Here is a 24614-nt window from a genome sequence, read left to right on the forward strand (position 1 = left end):
TCTGCACCGTCGGATTGGCTTCATCCAACGACCACCTTTCAAAGTTATTCGCACACTATATAGGGGTATAGATTAATACCAATCTTGTATTGGATTTAGGGCATCGATCCTAATCGTCGCATCGCAAAATTTATTAATTCAATAGTAGTAGGATTGGAAAATGGGTTGTGGGTCGATGGAAATGAAGAGAGGGTTGGTTGGGTTGTTGCGGGAGCTCCTATTGAAAGCCCGCGTGTGTTCAATAGGTGAGCTTTCGCTGAAGCAGGCGTGCAAACGGGGCGGCCCATTTACAGGCATTGAACGAATGTACAGATGTCGCAAAAAAACTGAAATGGCACGCGTGGGAAACTCCCGACCTCCCGATGGATAGCTACATTGCTACTGAGTAGAGACGGCGACAGACTGTGGCTAAAGCACAGCACTAAAACTGAAGGACTAAGCTCAGCGGCAGTTTCATTTTATTTCAACTTTGTCAGCATTTTTGCAAAACAATGTGAGCAATTTTAAAAAACCTGAATAATGTTTGAAATTAGTGGAAGAATTTTGAATTCAAACAAACATACAAAACGTGATTTTTTAAATAGGTAATAAAATTTGAAAAACATGACAAAAAACTTTTGAAAATGCGAACGTTTATTGACTTATTTATACACTATGAATTTTTTTTAAATATAGATTGAGTAGTTTTGCGATATATGTCAAACAATCTTTAAATCACTCACTGAATTTTTTTTGTGATATATGTTGAACAATATTTAAAAATAAATTGAACATTTTGTGATATACACTGAATAATATTTACACATCTAACATTTTTATGATTTATTTTTAATAGTTGTATAAAATACACAATGAACTTTTTGTGAGATACGCTGAGTAATTTGAAGATACACAATGATCATTTTTAATATATGTTGAACATTTTCTTAATATAGGCTGAATATTTAGTTTAAAATATATGATGAACATTTTTGTATATAAACACGCAATGAAATTTGTATAATACACGAAAGAAATAATAAAATGGAAAAGAAAATGGAAAAGAAAAGAAAAAGAAACAGTAGAGCGACAGTGGGCCGGGCCAAACTGGGGGGTCGGGAGGCCGAGCTTGAGCGAAGCCGCATCGTTTTGACGGTCGCAAGCGTCAAATAGGATCTGTGGCTGCGCTGCACGCCCGCGGTGAATAGCTACGAGTTGCGGGCGTGCAGTACTGGGTTGCGGCCCGAGTGACATAATTTAGTTTTCTATAATGTCCTTTTCATATTCTACTTCTGAGATGAATTTGACTTTAAATCAAACTATTACACATTGGGAAATTATGCAATAATACACATATATACGACATAATAATTATAGCTTAGGAAAACACTTCCAGCGCAAAAGTTATTTGAAATACATATAACATTTTTACAAACTTTATTTTGGGCTTTATAAATTTTCCCTGTAGATTAATTTAGGGTTCTAAAAAATTCCCAGAATATTTTGAACTCTAAAACAAATAATAATATTATAAGATTTTGACCCTTTGTATACTTTTTTTGCGGGTGACCCTTTGTATACTTAATGAGTCATATTACCTTCTCTCATTTAATTTTGTTTTTAGGTGGATTTTTTAAATAAGAAAATCCAAATAAGATCCAAAATTAATATCCGGGAAAACATGTAATGCTCTCTTGTTTAATATTCAAGAAACACAAGCAAGTTTTTTTTTCTTCTAATTTAACTAATTAACATTCTAAATTTTTGAAAAATTGGGATGTTACATCGCCGATGCTACCATGTGGTCCGTCTGTGGTGGTGGTTGGCCCTGCTCCCAAAGGGACCGGGGACCTCAGATCCGTCTTGGGCGCTCTAGTTGACTCTCTTAGGGTTTGAGTTTGGTTTTCCTGGTGGTGGCGTTGTGGAGGCGATGGTGGCATCGTGTAGATCAAGAATAAGGTTTCCCCAACTCCTCGTCCACCTCACCGGGGGTGTTCTCATCGACATCATACATAAGGCATGTGATTGTCTGTCCATTGTTCTTCTATAGTGGTGGGTCTATTTTGTGTCTTGGTGTCATGCATGTAACTCGAAAGGTGTATTCTAGTGGAGCGGACGATGTCGCTTCGTGTCTTGGGCCTCGAGCTCCTTCTCGGTCTATTGATGTTCAGCTAGTTTATGCATCATCGTGCAACTTGTGAGGTTAGGTCTCCCTGAAACTGTTTGATCGAATCTGGGTTAGTTGTCCAATCCATTTTGTCACCTTCTTCTCATGAAAGGGCAATGTATTTTCCACATCGTTGTCACCGACGTCTTTTGGCTCCAACCGACGACTTTCTAGCACTGCATCAACATCATTTTCCCCAACTCTTATGGTATTCGGAGGTCCAGAGGCGGCATTGAATTTCACTCACAATGTACCACCGACAACTGCAGGATGAAGATGACGTTGATTTCTTCAAAGACCTCTGTGTACTTTTTAATTTCCATAAGGATGTTCTAATAAAGTTGATCGTCTTTAATATACAGTCTTTGGCCTTCTTGCAAGAGAAGGGAACGTAGGTAAAGGATGATAAAAACAACCACGCATAGAAACTAAAACCGTGTACATGTCCAGAACACCACATGACAAAATCCACGCCAATAAACGATATTTGGCACTTAAGGCCAGTTATAGATGTTTTCGTACGGGGCGCACACCCCCATAGTAACTGGGTCGGCTCATAAATGGTCTGATTCGGGAAGCTTCCGACTGATTTTCAAAAGCTTCCAATATGGTTTTTTCTTATGTTTTTTTTTCATATTTCCTACCTCTTTCTCTTTTTGTTTTCTTGTTTTAATTTTTTGAATGTTTTTTAGATCCGTCAACTTTTTTCAAATTGAGATTTTTTTTCTCAAATTCATAAACAATTTCCAAATCATGAACTTTTTTCAAGTTTACTTTTTCCTTCAGATTATGAACTTTTTCAAATGCACTGTTTTCAAACTCATTTTTCTAATTTGCATTTTTTTTCAAAATTTCTGAACTTTCTTTATATATGCCAGCATTTTTTAACTTACTATGTTTAATCTATAGAAAACCAGAGGGTAGTTTGTTTTGCTGAAAACCAGTAGTTTTTTTTTTTGAACAGTAAGCCAGACGGGCAAGCGAGTCTACCCGAGCGTAGCGACAAGTTGGGCCACGGCCCGTTATGCTCACATAGGAAGACTAGCATAGCAGGCCGTGAATGCTATATCTCGCTTATAGGAAGACTAGCATCCGTCTTGCCTAAAGGACTCACGCGTATGGGCCGAACCGTTTGCTTGTCGCTTCCTTTCTACTTCCTCCATCCTATAATATAAGAGCGTTTTTGACACTACACTAGTGTAAAAAATGCTCTTATATTATGGGACGTAGGGAGTAGTTCAATCGCTCGTAAATAAGTGCTGGCATAGTTTTCAAGTAATGTGTTGTATCATACATTTCTTTGCAAGGGTATTGTAAAAGTTTTTAACATTTATTAAAAATGTTGAAAACAATCATTTGACAAATGTTATTCATGTATTTAAAAATGGTAAACGCAAAAAATAATGATTTATATGTATACGAAAAAATGTACAATATGTTTTAAAAATGCAGATATGGAAACATATATTTAGAAAATGACAATCTTGTAGTTTCTAACAAATATTAAACATGTATAATTTGTTTTTCTGATGTGTACGAAAATATTATAATGCGTATGTGTGTCAGAAAAAAAGAAGAAAGGAAAAAATGAACAAAACTTATTAACACCAAAGAAATTGTAATAAAACCAAGAAAGATACAAAGAAAACCTAGGGGGGAAATAAAACACAAACGAAAACCGGAAAAGTGGAAAGCACAGAAACAAATGCAAAACCGCCCTTTAAGCTGGCCCCTTAATGGGCCGGCCCAGAAGCAATGAGTTGGGTTGGCTATTCTAAAAAAAAAAAAACTTATAGCCCGGCGGGCGCTCTCCCAGTTCCCACCACGTCTCTTCTCTCTCCACCGCCGAAGTCGAAAAAACCCAGTCGAAGCGGCGCTGCCGCCAGCGGCCACAAAATTTCGCTCCCCTTTCCCGCCAGCGAACACCAAACCCTCCCTCCGCGCCAACTTTCCCTCGCTCTGCCTCCCTCCGCGCCAAGCATCCTCCTCATACATACGCCGATATCCAGAGTCGACAAGCAGAGTAGGGTTCCACTTCCGGCACCGAGATCTCCGCTCGCCGCCGCCACTCCCTCCGTCTTTCAGTCCATCCCTCCTCAAGGTCAGCGCCTCCCCGGACGGAGCGGGCGGTCGCCCTCTTCGAGTTCGACACCGGCCGTACTCCCGCGGCCTTTTCCTCGATTCACCCGGGGCCGGGGTTCTTCAGGTTCAGGTACCCCGCAGGGTCTAGATCTGTGTTTATTTTTCGCATCTCAGGCAGGCCGATGAAATGAATTGTAGGACTAGTAGATCTGTGTGTGCGTTGCGTTGACTCTGAATCTACCGTGGCTAGGACTCTTGTTTATTTTTTGCATCCCAGGCCTGACAGCAGGCGCTGGGGGCACAGTTCTTAGCTCAGAGCAGGGGGCTTGTTGAGAAATTCGTGATTATTGATAACAAATTTGAGGGCGTCCCTCTTCACGACCACGGGATGTGGTTTTGTCAGTAATAAAAGGCTGCAATTTGCCCATCTCTATACAAATTGTCTGTTCAACGTTCTCAATTCATCTCCCCCACTGGAAGCACAATTTATTAGTAGTACAAGATTTCACTTGTATGTTCTGTTTTTTTTAATCTTGTGTCAAGCTCTTTTTTCTTCTGCTGCCCTCTTATGAAGAACACACAAGCTAATTGCAATGTTCTCAAACATATTGTGATTCTTCAGGCATAAAAGATGCTTGCATGAATATCATAATCCGGTGTCTGTTTTTGAAAGATGACATCATTTCTAGTGAAGATGTTGATGCTTATACGCGACATTTACTTGATTATGACAGCTGTTTTTTCATGTCTGCAGGGATCATTTTAACCTTCACTTCTCTGAGTAGATTTGGCTACAAACAAGGCACGCAATCTGTAGACTGTCATTCGGCCACAATGTCTGTAGATTTGGCCCACAAAATAGTTTCGACTCTCAGAAGATCTGAAAGATGCAAGAACACCCGTGTAATATACAATGATGATTCTGAAGAAGATTCCGAGACTGAGATAATTTATTCTGAAGAAGTTGCCTCTCCTTCACCCTCAGAAATTAATGTTGCTTCTGTTGATGATAACTCCGGTGAACAAGATTCTCGCAGTGTGTCTCGTAAGGATCAAAGAACTCGGTCTAAAGTTAAGAATAAGAAGGCCCCAAAAACTATTTCTCAAGGATCTGGCACTAAGGATCAGTCTCAGTGTGGGGGTCCTGGGGTTGAAAGATTGAATGAGGAAGTTGATCTTGATGAGCCTCTTATTGCTTTGAAACAGAAGAAAGAAAAGATACCCCCTTCTAAGGCAAAAAGAAAGACCGGTGCATCATCTTCTCCACATGCTACAAAACTAGATACATCAACAAAGAGAGATGAAATTAGTCCTGTACAAACTTCCCTATTCGAGTCAAAACTGCATGACTTAGTGACACAGAAGCTTGGAAGAAGAGCTGTAGATCAAGAGCACTCGAGAATTGCTATTGGTGAGTATTGTTAGCCAAACAAAATACAATTCTTATATTCCAGTTCTTTGTTATCTCAATATTGAAGATCAATCCTCACAGCGACTTCTGTCATTCAGCTAGTACTTTTTTTCTTAAAGTAAGCCTTTTTTGGATCCCTTTTTCATAAACATTGATAAATATTGTTTTTGTTCTGTACTTGCAGAACACACCTGTGACCATTTATCTGTTGTGCTGCCTCAGTTTCCCATCGAAGATAATGAATGTGGGCAGCAGCCTGGTTTCATCACCCAACCAACTGAGCCAGATGTTTCTGACGCCAAAGCGCATTTGCATGACGGTGTGGAACAAAAAAAGACTGATAACAATTTTTCTTCACTAGATCCCATTGATGAAGTGAGCAACCATCAGAAATCTTTAGATGATATAATTAATTACACAGATGTGAGGTGCACATCGGTGGTCATGCAACCTGATTCATGTGGAAGCACGGGCAGGGTTTGCAGTTTGCATGAGGAGGTTATGCAGATGCCGGTGGAGGGTCAATTAGATTCACTAGTCTGCCATGGTGTGAAAACAAAGGATATATTACTGCATATGAATGTTGAACAAGCAGCCACAGGCTACAATTTTGCTTTTGATAGGACTCTTGATTTGGCTCATACTGCCAATTTTGACACTCAAGATGGGCGGTTAGAAAATATAGTTTATGGTGCTCTGAATAATAATGTGCAGCGGAAGTGTTTTGAAACAAAAACTTCTGTTGGAGTTCCTGATTCAGTTGTGACTCTGAGCTCACCAATTGCAGCAAATGTTTCACATGATGGTTGCCTCTTACTTGCCAACATGGAGGGGTCATCAAAGGATATGGATCAGTTAAGTGGTACAGTGAATGCTGACATTTGTAGATCTGTTAATGATCAAGAATCAAGAGAAGCATATGTTGTTCAACAAAAGTTATTCCAGGCTTGTGTTAACATGGGCAAAACTGGACATGCAATATCAGATAGCTCCACTAATCCTGAAGAAACACAAGAAATTTCTGATGGGCAAACTAGGGCGTCTGATTTTTTCATTGACGAAGGATCAATTGAAGATCATACTCCAAAAAAACTGTTGTCCCAGAGAAAGGTCTGCACAGCTCTTTAAATCAAGTTTCAAAGAATAGTTGTGAACAACTTTCTCATCAAACTATCCTTTTATTTTCTTCAGATTATGTCACCAAGTTCTCAGGAGAAGTTTTGCAATGCTTTGGCTGGTATCGATTTGTGTGGAGTCCAAAGGCTTGGTAAGCAATCTATGCCATCTGTAGTGTTTTTGTTTTTTCAGCAAAGTGGCTAATTATTATAGTATTTCTTATTGTTCATGTTACCACTGCCGATTTCAGAGAGAAAGATTAATCTTGAAGATTGTGATGCAAGTAATCAAGCATTACCTCAGACAACAAACAAGCAATACCGATCTGTGTTAACCACAGACAGGAAACTTAAGAGCAGAACTTCTATCTCCTTTACAAGCAAAGGAATTCTTAAGTCAACAGAATCCCCATCTCCTCAGCTGACAAGTTCATCTGTTCTTTTGGACACTGAGAAAGCTGTTGAGTTTTCACAAAGGCAGATGCATGATATAGAGAGCATTGCAGCAAATCTTATCAGGAGCTTGAAGCACATGAGAAGTTTAGTGGATGAAAATTTGTCATCGGAAGCACATTCTTTGCTTCCCAGTTCTAACACTGCCGAGGTGAGACATTATTAAATATAACTGAGCTCATTTGATTTTACTGCTGTGCAACCGATTGAACAACAAAATAACACAAAATTGTTGTTTGATAAAGTTACACCATATATTGACTCTGGAGCACAAAAAGCTGTATTTAAGATTTGTCTTATACGTTCCTCTGTTTTTTCCCTGTCAGCTGCTTCTCTTTATAATAGTACATAATATAAGGCTAAAGCTCCTTCTGTTACTAGTAATTTGACGCTATGATCTGTACAAAGTTAGTTTGTTCTTGTACAGCAGAATTACTATTGATTTACATTTGTGGTTCTCATGTAAACCATCTGTTTGAACTGAAAAGATCACATGCCTTATCAATTATTTATTTACTCCTACTTAGTATGTGCTTTCTCCTGTCTGTGCATTAATTAGCGCAAGTCTACCTTTTTCCCTCTGAATTAGATGAGGCCCAACTCTAGTCTGGTCAGATATTTGACTGATATCTTATGATTATCATTCACAGATGAGAGCCGCATCCGAGGATGCATTAAAGGTGGAGAGAACTACAAGGAAATGGTTGACAATAATGAACAAAGATTGCAATCGCTTTTGTAAAATATTGGTTGGTATCTCTGCTTTTAAGATTGTTTAGTATTGAAGTGTTTTCTGAACTCTCAGCTTACATTGTTAAAAACTTAATGACAGACACTAGAAGGAAAGAAGGCTGTTTTGCATCCAGAATTGCCGAGGAAACGTAGGAAGATAACGTTCGCGGATGAAGCTGGAGGAACGCTCTGCTATGTTAATGTGTTTAGTGATGTACAGACCTCTCCTTCTGCATGCGAGGGTGAGTTATAAACATTTTTTGGGCTGATTGCAGCAGGCAATTTTGTCATAATAAGTTGACTTTTGACAATGAAGAATCAAACAAGATGGCCCTGTTTTTTATTTTTTTTGAACGAGAGATGGATGGCCCTAGTCAGGAACCAAGTAACTGGGGAATGTTTCCCTCCCATTGTATGTTTAGATGCTAGAGTCCATATGAAGTGGCTTCTGAAACTGTTCCATCAAAGCTCCACTTGCTGTAATTTGTAGACAAGAATCAACTTCTGCAATTTGATTGTTCTGGCGATTTCATTGTACAACTGATTGTTTAGCCATGTGGATTCCTCTGTTTTAGCCATGACACTATGTTTGCGGATTCCTCTGTGTTAGCCATGACACTGTTTTTGATCAAGCAATTAGAGGGGCAGAAGGAAAAGCTGTAGCTGGTGCGCAATTCACCATCCGTTTGCTGTAATACAGGGGGTCAATCGTTCATCATTCGACAAGAGTGGTCTTGGGCTGAGAGTAGAAATACTGGTTGCTCAGGCCGTAACCTTGTTTCTTGTATACTTTATCTGTAAAAGTATTCTTCAGACTGGTTCGTTGAATTCAAAAGGCACTTCATAAAGTTGTGGAGTCTAAATTGTGACAGCCAGTGGTTAGAGGGAAAAACATGAGTTATTGCTAATTAACCAGAGTTAATTAATTCTTTTTTTTGCGATGAGAGTTAATTAATTCTTAACAGTATTGCTGATGATAACTAACTGTGCAGGGGTAGTAAGTTATTCACCCATGTAAATGTAAAAGAAAGCAAGAGTGACGTTTTGGCTCCTAGGTGTAGATACACCTATTATGAAAGATGTATAAAGACACATTTCAAAATGTTAAAAAAGCGTGAAAAAATCCTGAGTGTACATCCGGACATCCTATGTTTGCACAATTTTTTTTGGTAAAAAGAACATTTTTTTTGTGGCATGTATAAAAAAATTAAAAAAATGTCTCGTGAATAGCAGTAGTCAAGCATCGAAAATTGTTTTCTTTACACAAGCCACAAAAAAATGTCATTTTTCATCGAAACTTGGTGCACGCACATATAATGCCCGGATTTACACGCAGGGTTTTTTCTCGAATTTTTTAACTTCTTAAAATGTGTATTTAGACAATGGGTGCATATACACCTATGGGCCAAAGTGAATTTTTGAAAGAAAACAGACATACTAAGTTATTTTTTTCATATTTAACAAAAAAACAATCACATGGGTGAATATGTGTAAGGATTTTCCTAATTCTGAGTTGACTGAGATTTTTGATTCTGGGTCTCAATCAACTTTGAAAAGTGATACTTTAGTTTAGTAATAAAAGTGCAACTTCCAATTTTTCTAGAAATGTATATGAAAAATTGCAAGTTGCATTTTTTACTGAATTAAAATAGGACTTTCTTTTCTGGGTTGATTTGAATTTAAGAAAACCATTATTCGCAAAAAAAAAGACTGTAAGAAAACCACAGTCAACCTGGACATAAACAAACCCTATGTGTAGCACCTAGAGGAGACCCAACGAGAGGAGCAAGCACACACCCATATTTCAGTGCCATTGTGGTTCCCTCACCGCTGTTGCCTGCTCCGACGACGCCATGCGGGAGGGGAACCATGATAGCTTGTTTTCGTGGGCGCTCAATAGTTTAGGTATCTTAGTTAGAATTTTGGTTGTCCATGACTTACGCTTTGGTAGTGGCGAAGGCAGGACGAAAAAGTTTCCTAGACGACAGTGTGAGGAAGGGGAACCATGAAAGCTTGTTTCCACGGTCGCACAATAGTCTAGGTGTCTTAGATAGAATTTTGGTTGTATATGACATCAGCTCTAGTGGTGGGGAAGGCAGGACGAAATAATTTTCCTACAAATCTCCCATTGAGCAATCATTCTCTTGGCTATCGGTGTTGGATCTTGTAGTCGGTGTTTGTACCGTGTCGGGTCCTTCGGATCTGGGCGGGGGCTTTGCGTGTCTTCGTGTTGGTATTGTGGTAATGTGGTCTTCTTCCTGCCTTTTTGTGTTGGTGGTGTTGCACATAGCTATAGAGGCGTCGGTGGCGGAAGGCCATCCCTTGGGGTCTTGTGTTATGTTCCCCGACCTTTTGCGGCAGTGACAAGCTTGTGGCTTCTTTATCTCCTCATGGGTATCCCCCTGTCGCAGTTGTTGCAAAGCTCACGGAAGTTTTGTTCAGAAAATTGAAATGTTCAACTTTTTTGTTCATGCTCCCTCTCTATCGTAACGAGGGTTCTCTTTGCCGGTCTCGCAAATCTGACGGAAGTTTTGCTCAGAAAATTTAAAAGTTCAAAATTTCTTGAAGTTCATTTCTGAAAGTTTATAATTTCAAAATTTTCAAAAAAACCCAAATTTCCAATCATGAAACTAGGGAATGATTTTATGAGAGTGGAAACTATAATGCCTGAAAGTGCCAAAAATAGAAAGTTATGGAAAATGGGAAGTGCCAAAAATGGAAGTTTCTAAAACGGGGGAAATAGGTCCCTTGAGGGGCCAAAGGGCGCCGACCACTTCAATCAACAGTAGCTACAAGCTGTAAGGCAACGCTTCTCAATCAAAAAAAAAATGGTCACACCTGCTTAGATCAAATTAGTTGAGTGTAAGAATCCATAAAGATAGATTAGACATAATGAATTGAGGGTACTGTAAAACAGCTTGGCATTCTAAAGTAGCAAAAATCTCATGTAGAAAGAATACTAGTGTTATACCTCAAAGACCAACACATGTAAACATTTTATCTTTGTTGTCTCCACGTAGGCGAATGTTTGGCTATGTTATAGGACCAGTTAGCTTTCATACTGATGACTATCGTTGCGACATGCACCTGTCTATGGTAGGATCTTTTTTATCAATTTCATGGAGCTATACTCCTCAATTTGAAAAAAAAAACCTCAAAAGCTTGCGAAAACAAAAACAAATCTGAATGCAATTCTTAATAACCTATCTATGGCTAGCACTATTACAGGCCCAAGCAAAAGCCAGACTTCAGCGCATACGCAGAATAACAAGCACACAACAATGAATCAGATCCATATTAGCGCAAGCAATTGAAGCTCATCAACCAGCAGTCTATCGCGTCGTCGGCACCCACCCTTGACCCTTAAGATAAGCTTTGACAATCACCATCTTGAACCGATGCACGACTTTAACTCTTCTTCGTCCCTGTTTTTTTGCAGCAAAACACACACAACGAGGTGATTATAGAGCTAGAAAATCAAAAAACTCAGAAAGATTGTTAGGATGAAAAACTAGAGAGGACCAACAACAAATATTTGTGTGCGCAATATAGACATTAGTCAACTATAGGATGGCAGTAACTGGAAGAGGATTTGTAGCACTTGGGTGCTCCAGACCCCTATATGAACATTAAGTTTTAAAAGAATACCGGGAAATTTTAAAAACAACAAGTGGGGATTTGGGATATGAAACCTGGGTCCAATCTGCTTCCATGTGAAATTTTATGAGAAAATACTAGGAAACATATCGGTGGCAAAAAGACAAAAAATCTCTATGTATAGAAAAAACTATTTGGATGGATTTTAGTTAGAACTGTAATTTCTTCATCACGGATACACTTTCTGGTATTTTTCTATGAGACTTCATACGGGAGTAGATTGGGTATCCAAGTTTGAGATCCCAAGATTTCAGATTATTTTTTTGAATTTTCATGGTATTTTTTAATTTAGTTTTCATGCAGGGGGTGGAGCACCCGGGTGCTCCTGTGTATTTTTCCGGTACTAACTGTCTTACCTTAATTTTTTCCCATGCATACCATTTCAATATTTAGAAAATATATTTTATGTGTATATTTGTTTTGAGTCCTTTTTAAAGTAGTTCATGGATGATTACCTCTAAAACCACATGTATGCTCAAGAGGCAAGGAAGGTATTCATACAACACTCACAATATAATATTGAAGTCTTATTCAAGAGGATGAAGGATGGGAGGACAATCATCCACAACCGTTGCCCTAAAGTTGCGAGGACCTTCAACATGTCGAAGGCTTAACATTCGCCTTCCGCTTTAGTAGTTTTCAGTGACCCTGCTTCAGGGCAACGCCTGTGGATGATAGCCAACCAATCCTTCGCTCTTTTGAGGAAGACTTTAATATTATACCGTGGGTGTTGTATGAATACATTCCTTACTTCTTGAGCATATATGTGGTTCCACATGTAATCATTAGTGAACTGCTTTGCAAAGGACTGAAAACAAAGATAGTTATAAATATATTTTCTAGATATTGAAATGGTGTGCAAGGAAAAAAACAAGGTAAGCCAGTTAATACCATCATGTCTTCTTCATTACGCACACAAAGAATTTGTTGTTTTTCCTCATTAGTTTTTCTCTTAACAATCTTTCCTGAGTTTCTTGACTTGACTGATATTCATGGATATATCATTTTCTCATATGCAAAACGGGTTGAACAATGGGTCTAAACCATTGACACTGGGACCTACATGCAAGACCAAATTATTAAAACCTAAATATTATAAATTTTATTGCAATTGCACAATATTGTTATATTACCCAAAGGACCCTGAGCAAACCTCGATGTTAAATCTAAGTGTCTCCCAATGTTACCATGTAATTACATAAGGTAAATATTAATCAGGTTAAGTATGAATTGACACTCTATGAATAAAAATAGGTTAATGAAGAATAAACACATTGCCGACCTAACAAATTCAAGTTGAAAAGGCCAGGTAATCACAACGTGCATGTTTAACACCCAAAAAATATAGCAATTGTATATATTTCTCATGTATTTAGTACAATCAAATTTGATTTATTTTTCACATGTATAATGACTTAATTAGCAATGCAAAATTATACCCCAACAAGTGAACATCATATTGCATAATTGAACCAAACAGTGCAACTAAACACCACACCGTATAATTGAACCAAATAGTGCAACCGAACACCACATTGCATAATAGAACAATACTTAAAGATTAGGTTGCAACACATGTCTATACCTACTAATAAAGTAAGGTGCGTTTATCTGATTTTTTATCCGTTCACCGTTGAATATATATATTTTTTCGATCCAAGGTGATACTAATTTTTTGTACATCTGTCTCCTAGAAAACAAAAGACGGACTGTCCAGAATTTCGTACGCTCACGCTGTTGCCAAGCGAACTCAGTCCACTCTTTTTCCTGCCCATGCGTCTAGGAAAGCTCTATTTGCCGCACGTGGTGATATATAGTTGGAACTTCGCACAGAGCGCCATAAACTGGGATGACCCGTTTTCCTTTTTTCTATCTATTTTGCTTTTTATTTCTGGTTTCTTTTTTTCTTTTTACTTTCAAGTTTTTTTTACCTTTTTTCTTAAATTCAAAATTCTTAAAAAAACGTTTGGAATTTCATTTTTTTACTTTCCAAAAATGTTCAGGAATACAAAAAATTATTTCCATTTTGAAAAACGTTTGGAAATTTAATCTGATCAAAATTAAAAATGGGAATTTTTCCAAAACTGATTGTGTCATCAAAATTGTTCGTGATTCTCCAAAAAACTGCATTTTGAATAAGTTCCAAATTAAAATAATAATATTATTTTAGTGAAATGTTCACAAAATCAAAATAATATTCGCTTTTAAAAAACAAATTTTCTAAAATTGTTATGAATGTTCAAACATGTTCCCTTTTCAAAAATATCTCACATGTTCAAAAAATGTTCGTGTTTTTATAAGAGGTTCAGGTTTCAAATTCTTTTTATGAATTTTAAAAAATGTTCATATCTAATTTTTTTTTGTGTTTTTCCAAAAATGTATGAAATTTGCAAAAAAAAAGGTTCAGAATTTCAAAAAATGTTCATGTTTCCAAGAATATTCGGCAATTCATAATATTAAAAAAAACAGGAAAAAATCAAAAAATGTTTTGAATCTAACACTACAGTATGTTTTTAAATACTCTCGCTCGCCATTGGTTGGCAAAACGTGTTTGTTCGAGTGGCTGGCAGCACGTGGTCGGGTCTTTGAGGGCGTGAGTTTAATCCTTCAACTCGTCATTTTTTTATTCGTGCCTTACAGACATAGGACGTTCGGCGTGTGCTAGTAAAAGGTAAAACGAATATGCTTAACCGTAGTAGCCAGTTAAACCTAAGTCCTTAGTAAGCTAAAAACAAGCTAACCCTCATCATCGAAGATGACGATGGGGACCTCCCCTTGGAAGAGAGCTAGGCTTCCACATCGTGGTTGCCCTTGTTGTCGTGGTGGTTTCTTGAGCCAGTCCGGTCATTGCTATTTGTGATAGGTGTTGGGTTCCCTGAAGAGGAAGGATGATGTAGTATAGTACTCCCTTTGTTTCAAAATAACTTTGTACTAAGCTTGAGACACTTATTTTGAAACAGAGGGAGTAGCATATAGTATTTTCCTCAGTTAAGAATCAATATTTATGGAACCAGTAGGAGACTCACATAAACAAAACGTTAACAACACATGCACACACACAAACAAAATACTTGCACCCAACGCGGGCAAGAGAGTTGTCAACCCCTTGTACTCGTTAATTGCAAAGATTAATTCTGACAGTGATAGATAAATAAAATGTAAAAGAAAATAATAATAAATAAATTGCAATAAGGATATTTAGGGTTTTAGTAAATATAGAGTGAATGGACTCGGGGACCATAATGCTCGCTGGAGGCATCTCTCTCATTGGCATAGCAACGGTGTGTAAACAAATTAGTATTGAGCAGCTGATCCATAGAGGCATCTCTCTCATTGAGCATAACAACGACATGATCAATATATAGGCATTACGTCCGAGATAAGTAGACCGACATCCATCTGCATCTACTACTATTACTCCACCTATGCCTATGTTGCTTCTTTGCTTCAAACTATACCATGTGTTTTCGGTTTCGCTGATTTCACGGTATGAAAGTCTATGACCAACAAAAGAAAAGATGGTTATGTTTAAAGAGTTGGAACAACCACTAGTAGCAACTTAGAAGACAACCGCGTAACTACTTCTAAGATGCCACTACTGGCTGTACCCAAAAAACATTGTTTACAACTAATGATTTTGATCTTTAACTGAGAGATTAAACATGCAACTTTGAGTGTAAAAACTTTACCGAATGATTAAATATGCAACCTGGTGATCTATATGCATAGTTTGTTATTTTGAATTTGCCATCGTTTTGGACGCTGGACCAACATGCATGATGGTTGATGGACTAGGCAATGTGCGCCAAGGCACACTCCCCTACCTAGTTAATCAAAGAGAGAGAAAAGGAGGGAGGAGACTGCTTACTAGTGGGCCCCGCAACCAATTCAACAGGCGTTTGACAACACCATTTATTCTTGCCACGTCAGGCGGGCCCAGATTGTCATGATCGTGTCCGAAATGCGTTTATCGCTCGGTCAATGTTTTATATGAAAAATTAACGTCGTGTGCGGTGTTTTTCGCCAAAAAATGGTGTTATATTGCTAATGATGTTGCAGTCGTGGTGGTTATATGCTTGTTACTCCCTCTTCGCTAGGCTGCTAGCTACTGCTATTCCCGTGTTTTAGCTAGATGGGAGCTCGGCTTGGTTGTTGTGATTTTGATTGGTCAGCAATTCTATCCGGAGAATCAATCATCCCGAGTGAACTTCAAAAAAGACAAACAATTTCCAAATTGATGAACTGGGTAAACACATCACCCTCCTTGCCCGTGCCACCATCGACTCCGTTTGTGGTGGTTGCGGGCCCCGTTCCCAATGTGGGACGGGGGACCATGATATGTGGTGCGTGTTGTAGTTAGACTCTCTCAGGGCTAGAGTATGAGATTGCAGTGATGATGGCGGCGCCGTGTGGATTAAGAATAAAGTTTTCCCAACTCCTCGTACACTTAGTCGGTGGTGGTCTCGTCGACATCGCAGAGGAGGGTATGAGATTGTTCGGTCACTGCTTTTCTGGAGTGGTGGACCTGGTTGTGTTTTCGTGTCACGCGGCTACTTCGAAGTCTTTTGGCTGAGCAGACGACGTCGTTTCGTGGGCCTCGTTCTGCTTCTCCGACTTGACTGGTGATGTTCAACCTGTTTTCTGCATCACTAGGGAGCCCGTGAGGTTAGATCTCACTGAAACCGCCAGGCCAGATCTGGGGTGGTCGTCCAATACTCTTTGTCGCATTCTTCTCGTGGTTGTTGTCGACGTCTTCTGGCTCCGACCGACGGCTTTCATACGTTGCGTCAAAACCGTTTCCCTTACCGCGGTGGTGTCTCGGAGATCCAGAGGGCCCATTGAATTTTTCTCACGGCGCGATGCCGGCCAGCCTAGGAGGGAGCCGTCGTCGGTTTCTCCAATGATCTTTACCCGCAAAAAATATATTCTCCAATGATCTATCTGTAATTATTAATCTTCATAAGGATGTTCTTGTAAAGTTGATCGACTTGAAGATACCGTCGTTCTCCACGCCGCGTCTCTCCTCGTCCTCTCGTTGTCCCGGATCCAAAGTCGAGTCCAAAGCCCAAACACTGGTCCCGCTACAACCCCAAAATCTCGCTCCCCTTCCCGCCAACCAACGCCAACCGTGGCGCCAACTTTCCCTCCTTCGCGCCAAGCCGCCTCCCCCTCTCCACGCTCCTCATACATACGCCGATATCCACAGTCGAGAAGCAGAGTAGGGTTCCACTTCCGGCACCGAGATCTCTGCCCGCCCGCCGCCGCCGCCGCTCCTTCCCTCCCTCCTCAAGGCCGGCGCCTCCCCGGACGGAGCGGGCGGTCGCCCTCTTCGAGTTCGACGCCGGCCGTGCCGCGGCTCTTCCTCGATTTACCCGGGGCTAGGGCGGCTTCAGGGCTCGCCGCCGCCGCTCCCTCCGTCCTTCTTCAGCCCCTCCGTCCTCAACCTCAAGGTCAGCGCCTCCCCGGACGGAGCGGCCGGTCGCCCTCTTTGAGTTCGACACCGACCTTCCCGCGGCTTTTCCTCGATTTACCAGGGGCTGGGGCGGCTTCAGGTACCTGCAGGGTCTAGATCTGTGTTTATTTTCGCATCTGGTATCCGAGCTGATGAAATGAATACTACGTAGCAGATCTGTGTGTGGGTTGTGTTGAATCTGCCATGGCCAGGACTCTTGTAAAGCTGTAATTTTTGTGAGCTAGTAGCGTTCTAGGCCGATGAGAGGGTTATAGACTGACAGCAGGCGCTGGAGGCGCAGTTCTTAGCTCTGAGCCAGGGCTTGTTGAGGGATTCGTTATTAATTTTATTACTGATTATATCGTACTTGAAGATTGATGACAAATTTGAGGGTTTTCTCTCTTGACGACCACAGGGATGTGATTTTCGTCAGTAAAAGGCTGCAATTTTTTTCCGTCTCTATACAAATTGCCTGTTCAATGTTCTTCATCCATCCCCCCTACTGGAAGCACAGTTGTTTATTAAAAGATTTCACTTATATATATATATATATATATATATATATATATATATATATATGCTCTGTTTTTTAATCTTGTGTCAAGCTCTTTTTTCTTCTTCTGCTCTGTTATGAAGAATACACGAGTTAATTGCAATGCCACATATTGTGATTCTTCGAAGATGCTTTCATGAATATAGGGATCCCATATTATAATATGGTGTCTGTTTCTGAAAGATGGCTTCATTTCTAGTGAAGATATTGATGCTTATCTGCACCATTTACTTGATTATAACACCTATTTTTTAAATGTCTACAGGGGTCCTTTTATTGCTTCCCTGAATAGATTTTGCTACAGATAAGGCGCTCAATCAGTTGACTGTCATTTAGCCACGATGTCTTGCGTGGTTAACAGAATAGATTCGACCCTCAGAAGACCTGCAAAATTCAAGAAGACCCGTGTATTAAGTGATATATACAGCGACAGTTACGAAGTGGATTTCACCAGTTTAAAGCCTGTCAAGACCGAGATGATTGATTCTGAAGAATTTGCCTTAACTTCACCCTCAGAACTCAAGGATCTCAGAGCTCGGCGTAAACCTAAGAATAAGAAGGCTCCAAAAACTATTTCTGAAGAATCTGGCACCAAGAATCAATCTCAGTGTGGGGATTTTGGGGATGAAAGATCAGATGTGGAAGTTGATCTTGATGAGCCTCTTATTGCTTTGAAACAGAACAAAGGAAAGATACCACCTTGTAAAGCAAACAGAAAGATGGATGCATCATCTTCTCCACATGCTACAAAACCAGTTGATACATCGCCAAAGGGCGATGAAGTCAGTCCTGTGCAAACTTTCCTATTTGAGTCAACACTCCATGACCCAGTGACAGTGAAGCTTGAAACAAGAGCTGTAGATCAAGAGCACTGCACAATTGCCATTGGTGGGTATTGTTACCCAAGCAAAAATAAAATCCTTATATTCCAGTTCTTTGTTATCTCAATATCGAAGATCAATCCACATGACTTCTGTCTTTCAGCCATTACTTTTTTCTTGAAGCAAACCTTTTTGAGGATCCTTTTTGCATCAAAACTTACATTTTTTTTTTCTGTACTGGCAGAACATAATGAAGAAATACCTGGGGAGGACATCTGCTGTGCCGAAATGGAAAATACAGTGTTTCACACCCGTGACCATTTATCTGTTGTGCTGCATCAGTTTCCCATAGAAGATAATGGATGTGGACAGCAGCCTGGTTCCATCACCCAAGCAATTGAACAGGATGTTTCTGACGCTGAAGTGCATTTGCATGACAATGTGGAACAAAAAAAGATGGATCACAATTTTTCTTCACTTGATCCCATTGATGAAGTGTGCAACCATCATAAATCATTGGATGATACAAGTAATTCAGATGTGAATAAGTCTTCTGCTGGGAATGAACTTCTGTTGTCTTCTGTTAATCGTTCTTGTGAAGATCAGACAGATAACAATGAATACAGGTATCCAGAAGTTGTTCAAGTCAATACATCAGAAAGCATAAAACCTGTGGAAGAGTCTTCTCCAATTTATGAGTTTAAAACATATATGAGGCGCACATTGGTAGTCATGCAACCTGATTCATGTGGAAGCACAGACAAGATTTGTACTTCACTTGAGGAGGTTGTGCAGATGCCGGTGGAGGGTCAATCAGATTCACTGGTCTGCCATGATGTGAAAACAAAGGATATATTACTGCATATGAATGTTGAGCAAGCAGCCACAGGCTACAATTTCGCTTATGACAAAACTCTTGATTTGGCTCATACTGCCCATTTTGACGCCCAAGATGGGCGGCTAGAAAATATAGTTTATGATGCTCTGAATAATCATGTGCAGCGGAATTGTTTTGAAACAAAAACTTCTGTTGTAGTTCCAGATACTGTTGTGGTTCTGAGCCCACCAACTGTAGCAGATGTTTCACATGATGGTCACATCTTACTCGCCAACATGGATGAGTCATCAAAGGATATGAATCAGCTAAGTGGTACAATGAATGTTGACATTTGTAGATCTGTTAATGATCAAGAATCAAGAGAAGCATATGTTGTTCAACAAGAGTTATCCCAGGCTTGTGTTAACATGGGCAAAACTGGATGTGCAATATCAGATAGCTCCTCTAATCTTGAAGAAACACAGGAAATTTCTGCTGAAGCTTCAATTTCAACTCCATCCTGCCTGGGAACTCATGGGCAAACTAGGGCGTCTGATTTTTCCATTGATGAAGGATCAATTGAAGTTCATACTCCAAAAAAACTGTTGTCCAAGAGAAAGGTCTGCAGAGCTCTTTTAATCATGTTTCAAAGAATAGTTGTGAACGAGTTTCTCATCTTTTACACTACCCTTTTTTTTCAGACTATGTCGCCAGCTTGTCAGGAGAAGTTTTGCAATGCTTGGGCTGATATCGATTTGTGTGGAGTCCAAAGGACGAGTAAGCAATCTATGCTATCTGCAGTGTTTTTTTAGCAGAGTAGTTAATTTTATAGTATTTCTTATTGTTCATGTTACCATTGCTGTTTTCAGAGAGAAAGATTAATCTTGAAGACCAATCTATGTTAACCACAGACAGCAAACTTAAGAGCAGAACTTCTATCTCCACAAGCAAAGGAGATGTCAAGTCAACAGAATCTCCATCTCCTCAGATGACAAGTCCATCTGTTCTTTTGGACACTGAGAAAGCTGTTGAGTTTTCACAAAGGCAGATGCATGATATAGAGAACATTGCAGCAAATCTTATCAGGAGCTTGAAGCACATGAGAAGTTTAGTGGACGCAAATTTGTCATCGGAATCACATTCTTTGCTTCCCAGTTTTAACACTGCCGAGGTGAGACATTATTAATTGTACTAGATACTTGTGAACTCATTTGATTTTACTGCTGTGCAACCGACTGATGATCCAACAAAATAAGTAGATAATATTGTTGCTCAATGAAGTTAAATCATATATTGGCTTTGGAGCACAAAAAGTTGCATTTCAGATTTGTCTTTCTGCGTTTCTCTAATTTTGTTTCTGTTAGTTGCTTCTATTTATATCACATAATATAAAGCTAAAGCTCCTTCCATTACTAGTACTATGATGCTATGATTTGTTCAAAGTTAGTTTCTTGTTGTACAGCAGAATTACTATTGATTTACATTTGCGGTTGTGATGTAAACCATCTGTTGGGACTGAAAATATCACATGCCTTATTAATTATTGGTGTACTTAAATGTGCTTTGTCCTGTCTGTGCATTAATTAGTGCAAGTCTACCTTCTTTCCTTGGAATTAGGCGGGACTTGTTTAGGCTTACCAGAGCTTAAGATATTGTCAGATCATGAATTAGGAGCTGTTTGAAGTTCACAGCAATCTGGTCAGATACTTGACTGATATCTTATGATTATCATTCACAGATGAGAGCAGCATCCAAGGATGCATTAGATGTCGAGAGAACTACAAGGAAATGGTTGTCTATAATGAACAAGGATTGCAACCGCTTTTGCAAAATATTGGTTGGTATTCCTGCTTTTAAGCTTGTTTAATAGTACTGCAGTGTTCTCTGAACTCTCAGCTTGCATTTGTGTCACCGCTCACCACTACTAAAATCCTAATTATAGACGCTGGAGGGAAAGAAGGCTGTTCCACATCCACAAGTGCCGAGGAAACGTAGGAAGATAACGTTCGCGGATGAAGCTGGAGGAACGCTCTGCTCTGTTAAGGTGTTTAGTGATGGACAGACCTCTCCTTCCGCATGCCAGGGCGAGTTATGAACATTATTTGGACTGATAGCGTCAGGCAATTCTTTCATAGTAAGTTGATTTTGATAATGAAGAATCAAACAAGATGGCCCTGGTTTTTTTGTTCAGAGAGAGATGGATGGCCCTAGAGTTGGGAACCAAGTAACGGGGGAATGCTGATGTCTGTCATTGTGTCTATACTTGTTTTTCTTCTAGCAGTGTATGTTTAGATGCTTAGAGTGCATGTGAAGTGGCTTCTGAAACTGTTCCATCAGAATGCCACTTGTTGTAGTTTCTAGACAAGAATCAACTTGCTGCAATTTGATGTTGCGGTTGATTTGATTGTACAACTGATTGTTTCTCGATGTGGGCTTGTGGATTCCTCTGGTTTAGCCATGACTAAATCTGTTCTACTGTATCTAGCTAGATGAGTCGGTGTAGTCACCCATGACATTTCAGTTCGATCAGTTTATGAATTACCATTTCTTCTTTTTATGACAGAAGTTGTCAGGTGTACATATGTGTATATCCATAGCCTAAGGGTTGTGCAGACTGCCAGTTGGACTACACTGATGTGTCTACTGTGATTGGCAGGGATCAAAGCAACATCTGCCAAAATTTACCGCACGCCCCACTGGAGGCTACAGTAGAATCGGGGACGAAATCTTTTTTTTTCTGAGCAGGGAGGTCCGACTGGGCCGGCCCATTTCAGGCCACGGTACAAGAAAAATAACGTACTGCCATTCCCCCCTGTCGTTTTATTGGTTTTAAACATTTGCTCTGTTTTGTTGGTTTAATTAGTTTTTCTATTCTGGTCCTATAGAAAACAAATATTTTTTTAAAAAATCGAGAACATTTTCTGAAATCCTAAATTTCTTTTGAATTTTCTTAGAGACACGTTTCCTAAAACCATTTTGTTTGAAAATCGGAAAACATTTATTTAATAATAAAAATGGGATTAATTTTTATTGAAAATACGAATATTTTTTTGGAATTTTTAAAATTATTAAGATGAATATTTATATGAAAAGTGATCCTTTATACACTTAAAAAGTCGACCAAAATTTGAAAATCCCAAACATTTCTTACATATTGAAATAATGAGAACAAAATTCGAGAAACACGAACAGTTCTAAAAAAATCAACAAAGTTCTTGAAATGTGAAAAACTTTAAATTTCAGGAACATTTTTTTTGCAAAAAATAGAGAAAAATAATTTTTTTTTGAAGGAAACAACATAAAATAGAACAAATAGATTAAAACCTTCTAAAAGGTTCCCAAAACCAGTAAAAAGCTGAACAAGACCTTCCAGGTTACAAAAACCAGGATTGATATAGCACCGAGCTAGCTAATGGGCCGGCTCAAATCTGGTTCGCTCTTTGCATTATTCGTCGCCCAGGTCAGCTAGGTGTATGAAATAATGTGGGTACTTTTGGGTTTGGAGAAGATGACGATCTCTGGAATTCCTGGCCAACCCAGCCTGCCAAACTAGGGTTCAGTGGTCGTATTTCCATGTGTTGCGCTTAAAGACGATACTTTTCATTCTTTATTTTTTGATGGGAATGAAACTTTTAATTCATTCTGCAAAAACCGATACAAGTTGCCACAGTCACATTCATTTTCTTGCAGACGATATATATGACTTGGTGTACCTACAACTCTTGCTTTTGAATTCATCCTATGTAGGCAGTGGTGAAGCCACACACAAACTGTGTAGTCATTATATGAATTTGTTGCATGATTGCTTATTACAAGTTTGTTGCCTTTTTTTTCCTTTGCCAATATCTCAGTGTATGAGTAGCACACTCCTATCGTGTGAAGTGGGTGAACAAGTAAATGAAAAACGGTCCGGTCAAGAAAAAAAGTGTTGAAAAGCCAAGGAGTCAAGCTCCTTTTGTCTTCAACACTTCAATGCTAATATAGCACATTCCTTTTTTATCTACCAAGCTTACATCAGTGTCATGATATTTGAATGGATGCTGTTGATATTTAATTATGAGTAATGATTTGGGCAACATATTTCAAATTCGAAGCATATAGTTTCATCAGAGCGACTACAATTGGTAAGCCCCTGTACACTCCTCAATCCCCTTCATGCATGGTTGCTTAACAATGAGAGGATCAATGCAGTTGAGATTTAGCGGGAAGTAGCAAAAAGATTGCCTCCTCATCAAAGGGGAGAAAGGAAAAGCTATAGCTGGTGTAGGGGGAGTCGCACAAATCGGTATCAAACTTTGGGGAGGTTTGGGGGAGTCCGAACATCTGCCCAACCCACTTTTAGTTGGACCACGTGTCACCAGAGCACATATTTTTTTTCTTTAGGTTCACTTGGCCCACTCTGGATTTTGTGACCATGGTTGGATGACCTTTCCTCCTAGCACTCTCCATGTACGCGTCCAGACGTATCCGCAGACATTTAAGGTTTCCGTTTTGATGTTTTGATGCAACGTGTTGAAGTTGTACTTAAGTGGATGCACCCGTCAATCACTATCATGTAGTCAGATCCACTAGAACAACAAGGAAAAAGCACATATCTTGACTTGTCCATCATATTTGTCACCAGCCACAACCTTGTTTCTTGTGTATTTTATCTATAAGAGAATCGTTCTGACTTGTTCGTTGAATTCAAAAGGCACTTCGTAGACTTGTCGGGTCTAAATTGTGACCATCGAGGGTTAGAGGGAAAACATGAATTATCGCTAATTAACCATAGCCAATTAGTCCTTAACAATATTGATGATAACTAATGGTGCATGGGTATTAATATGTAAAGGAGATCAGAAGAACTAAGTTATTTTTTCATATTTAACGAGAAGCAATTACATGGGTGAATATGTGTAACGGTTTTCCTAATTATGAGACAAATGAGATTTTTGTATAGTCCCAATCAACTTTCAAAAGTGGCACTTTGGTTTAGTAAAAAGCGCAAGTTACAATTTTCTAGGAAAAATGTGTATGGAAAATTGCAAGTTACATTTCTCACCGAATTAAAATTGCAATTTCTTTTCTGGGTTGATTTGAATTTAAGAAAATCTCAATCAACTTAGACATAAAAAACCCTAGTTGCAGCCGCTAGATGAGACCCAACGAAAGGAGCAAGCACACACCCCATATTTGGGCGTCACCATGGTTCCCCTCATCGCCGATGCCTACTCCAGCAACAGTTGGAGGGAGGGGAACTATGAAAGCTTGTTTCCGCGGGCGCTCAATACTCCGCCATACTTAGATTTTTGGTTGTCCATGGCTTTAACTCTTTTCTTTTTGAAATTTTTCACCGGGGGGGGGGGGGGGGGGAGATTTCCCCACCTGAATTT

At 39.4% G+C, this 24614-nt stretch overlaps 2 protein-coding genes across 2 annotated transcripts; both read left to right on the forward strand.

Annotated features, from left to right (window-relative positions):
• The first annotated feature begins 4223 nt into the window (after positions 1-4223).
• LOC125535318 (uncharacterized) lies at positions 4224-8471 on the forward strand. The gene is made up of 7 exons (XM_048698373.2): positions 4224-4358; positions 4983-5639; positions 5824-6749; positions 6831-6906; positions 7006-7358; positions 7858-7956; positions 8040-8471. Exons 2-7 carry the CDS (start codon positions 5063-5065, stop codon positions 8190-8192), a joined length of 2184 nt encoding a protein of 727 aa, XP_048554330.1. The 5' UTR covers positions 4224-4358; positions 4983-5062; the 3' UTR covers positions 8193-8471.
• Positions 8472-16643: 8172 nt separating this feature from the next.
• Positions 16644-21817, forward strand: LOC125535317 (uncharacterized). Its single transcript, XM_048698372.2, has 7 exons — positions 16644-17148; positions 17867-18489; positions 18667-19859; positions 19941-20016; positions 20109-20410; positions 20978-21076; positions 21182-21817. The coding sequence occupies exons 2-7, from the start codon at positions 17943-17945 to the stop codon at positions 21332-21334; spliced, it is 2370 nt and encodes a 789-aa protein (XP_048554329.1). The 5' UTR covers positions 16644-17148; positions 17867-17942; the 3' UTR covers positions 21335-21817.
• Positions 21818-24614: the final 2797 nt, after the last annotated feature.

The sequence above is a fragment of the Triticum urartu genome, chromosome 2A (genome assembly GCF_056163025.1).
Source record: "Triticum urartu cultivar PI428250 chromosome 2A, HENAU_Tu73, whole genome shotgun sequence".
NCBI classification, from domain to species: domain Eukaryota; kingdom Viridiplantae; phylum Streptophyta; class Magnoliopsida; order Poales; family Poaceae; genus Triticum; species Triticum urartu.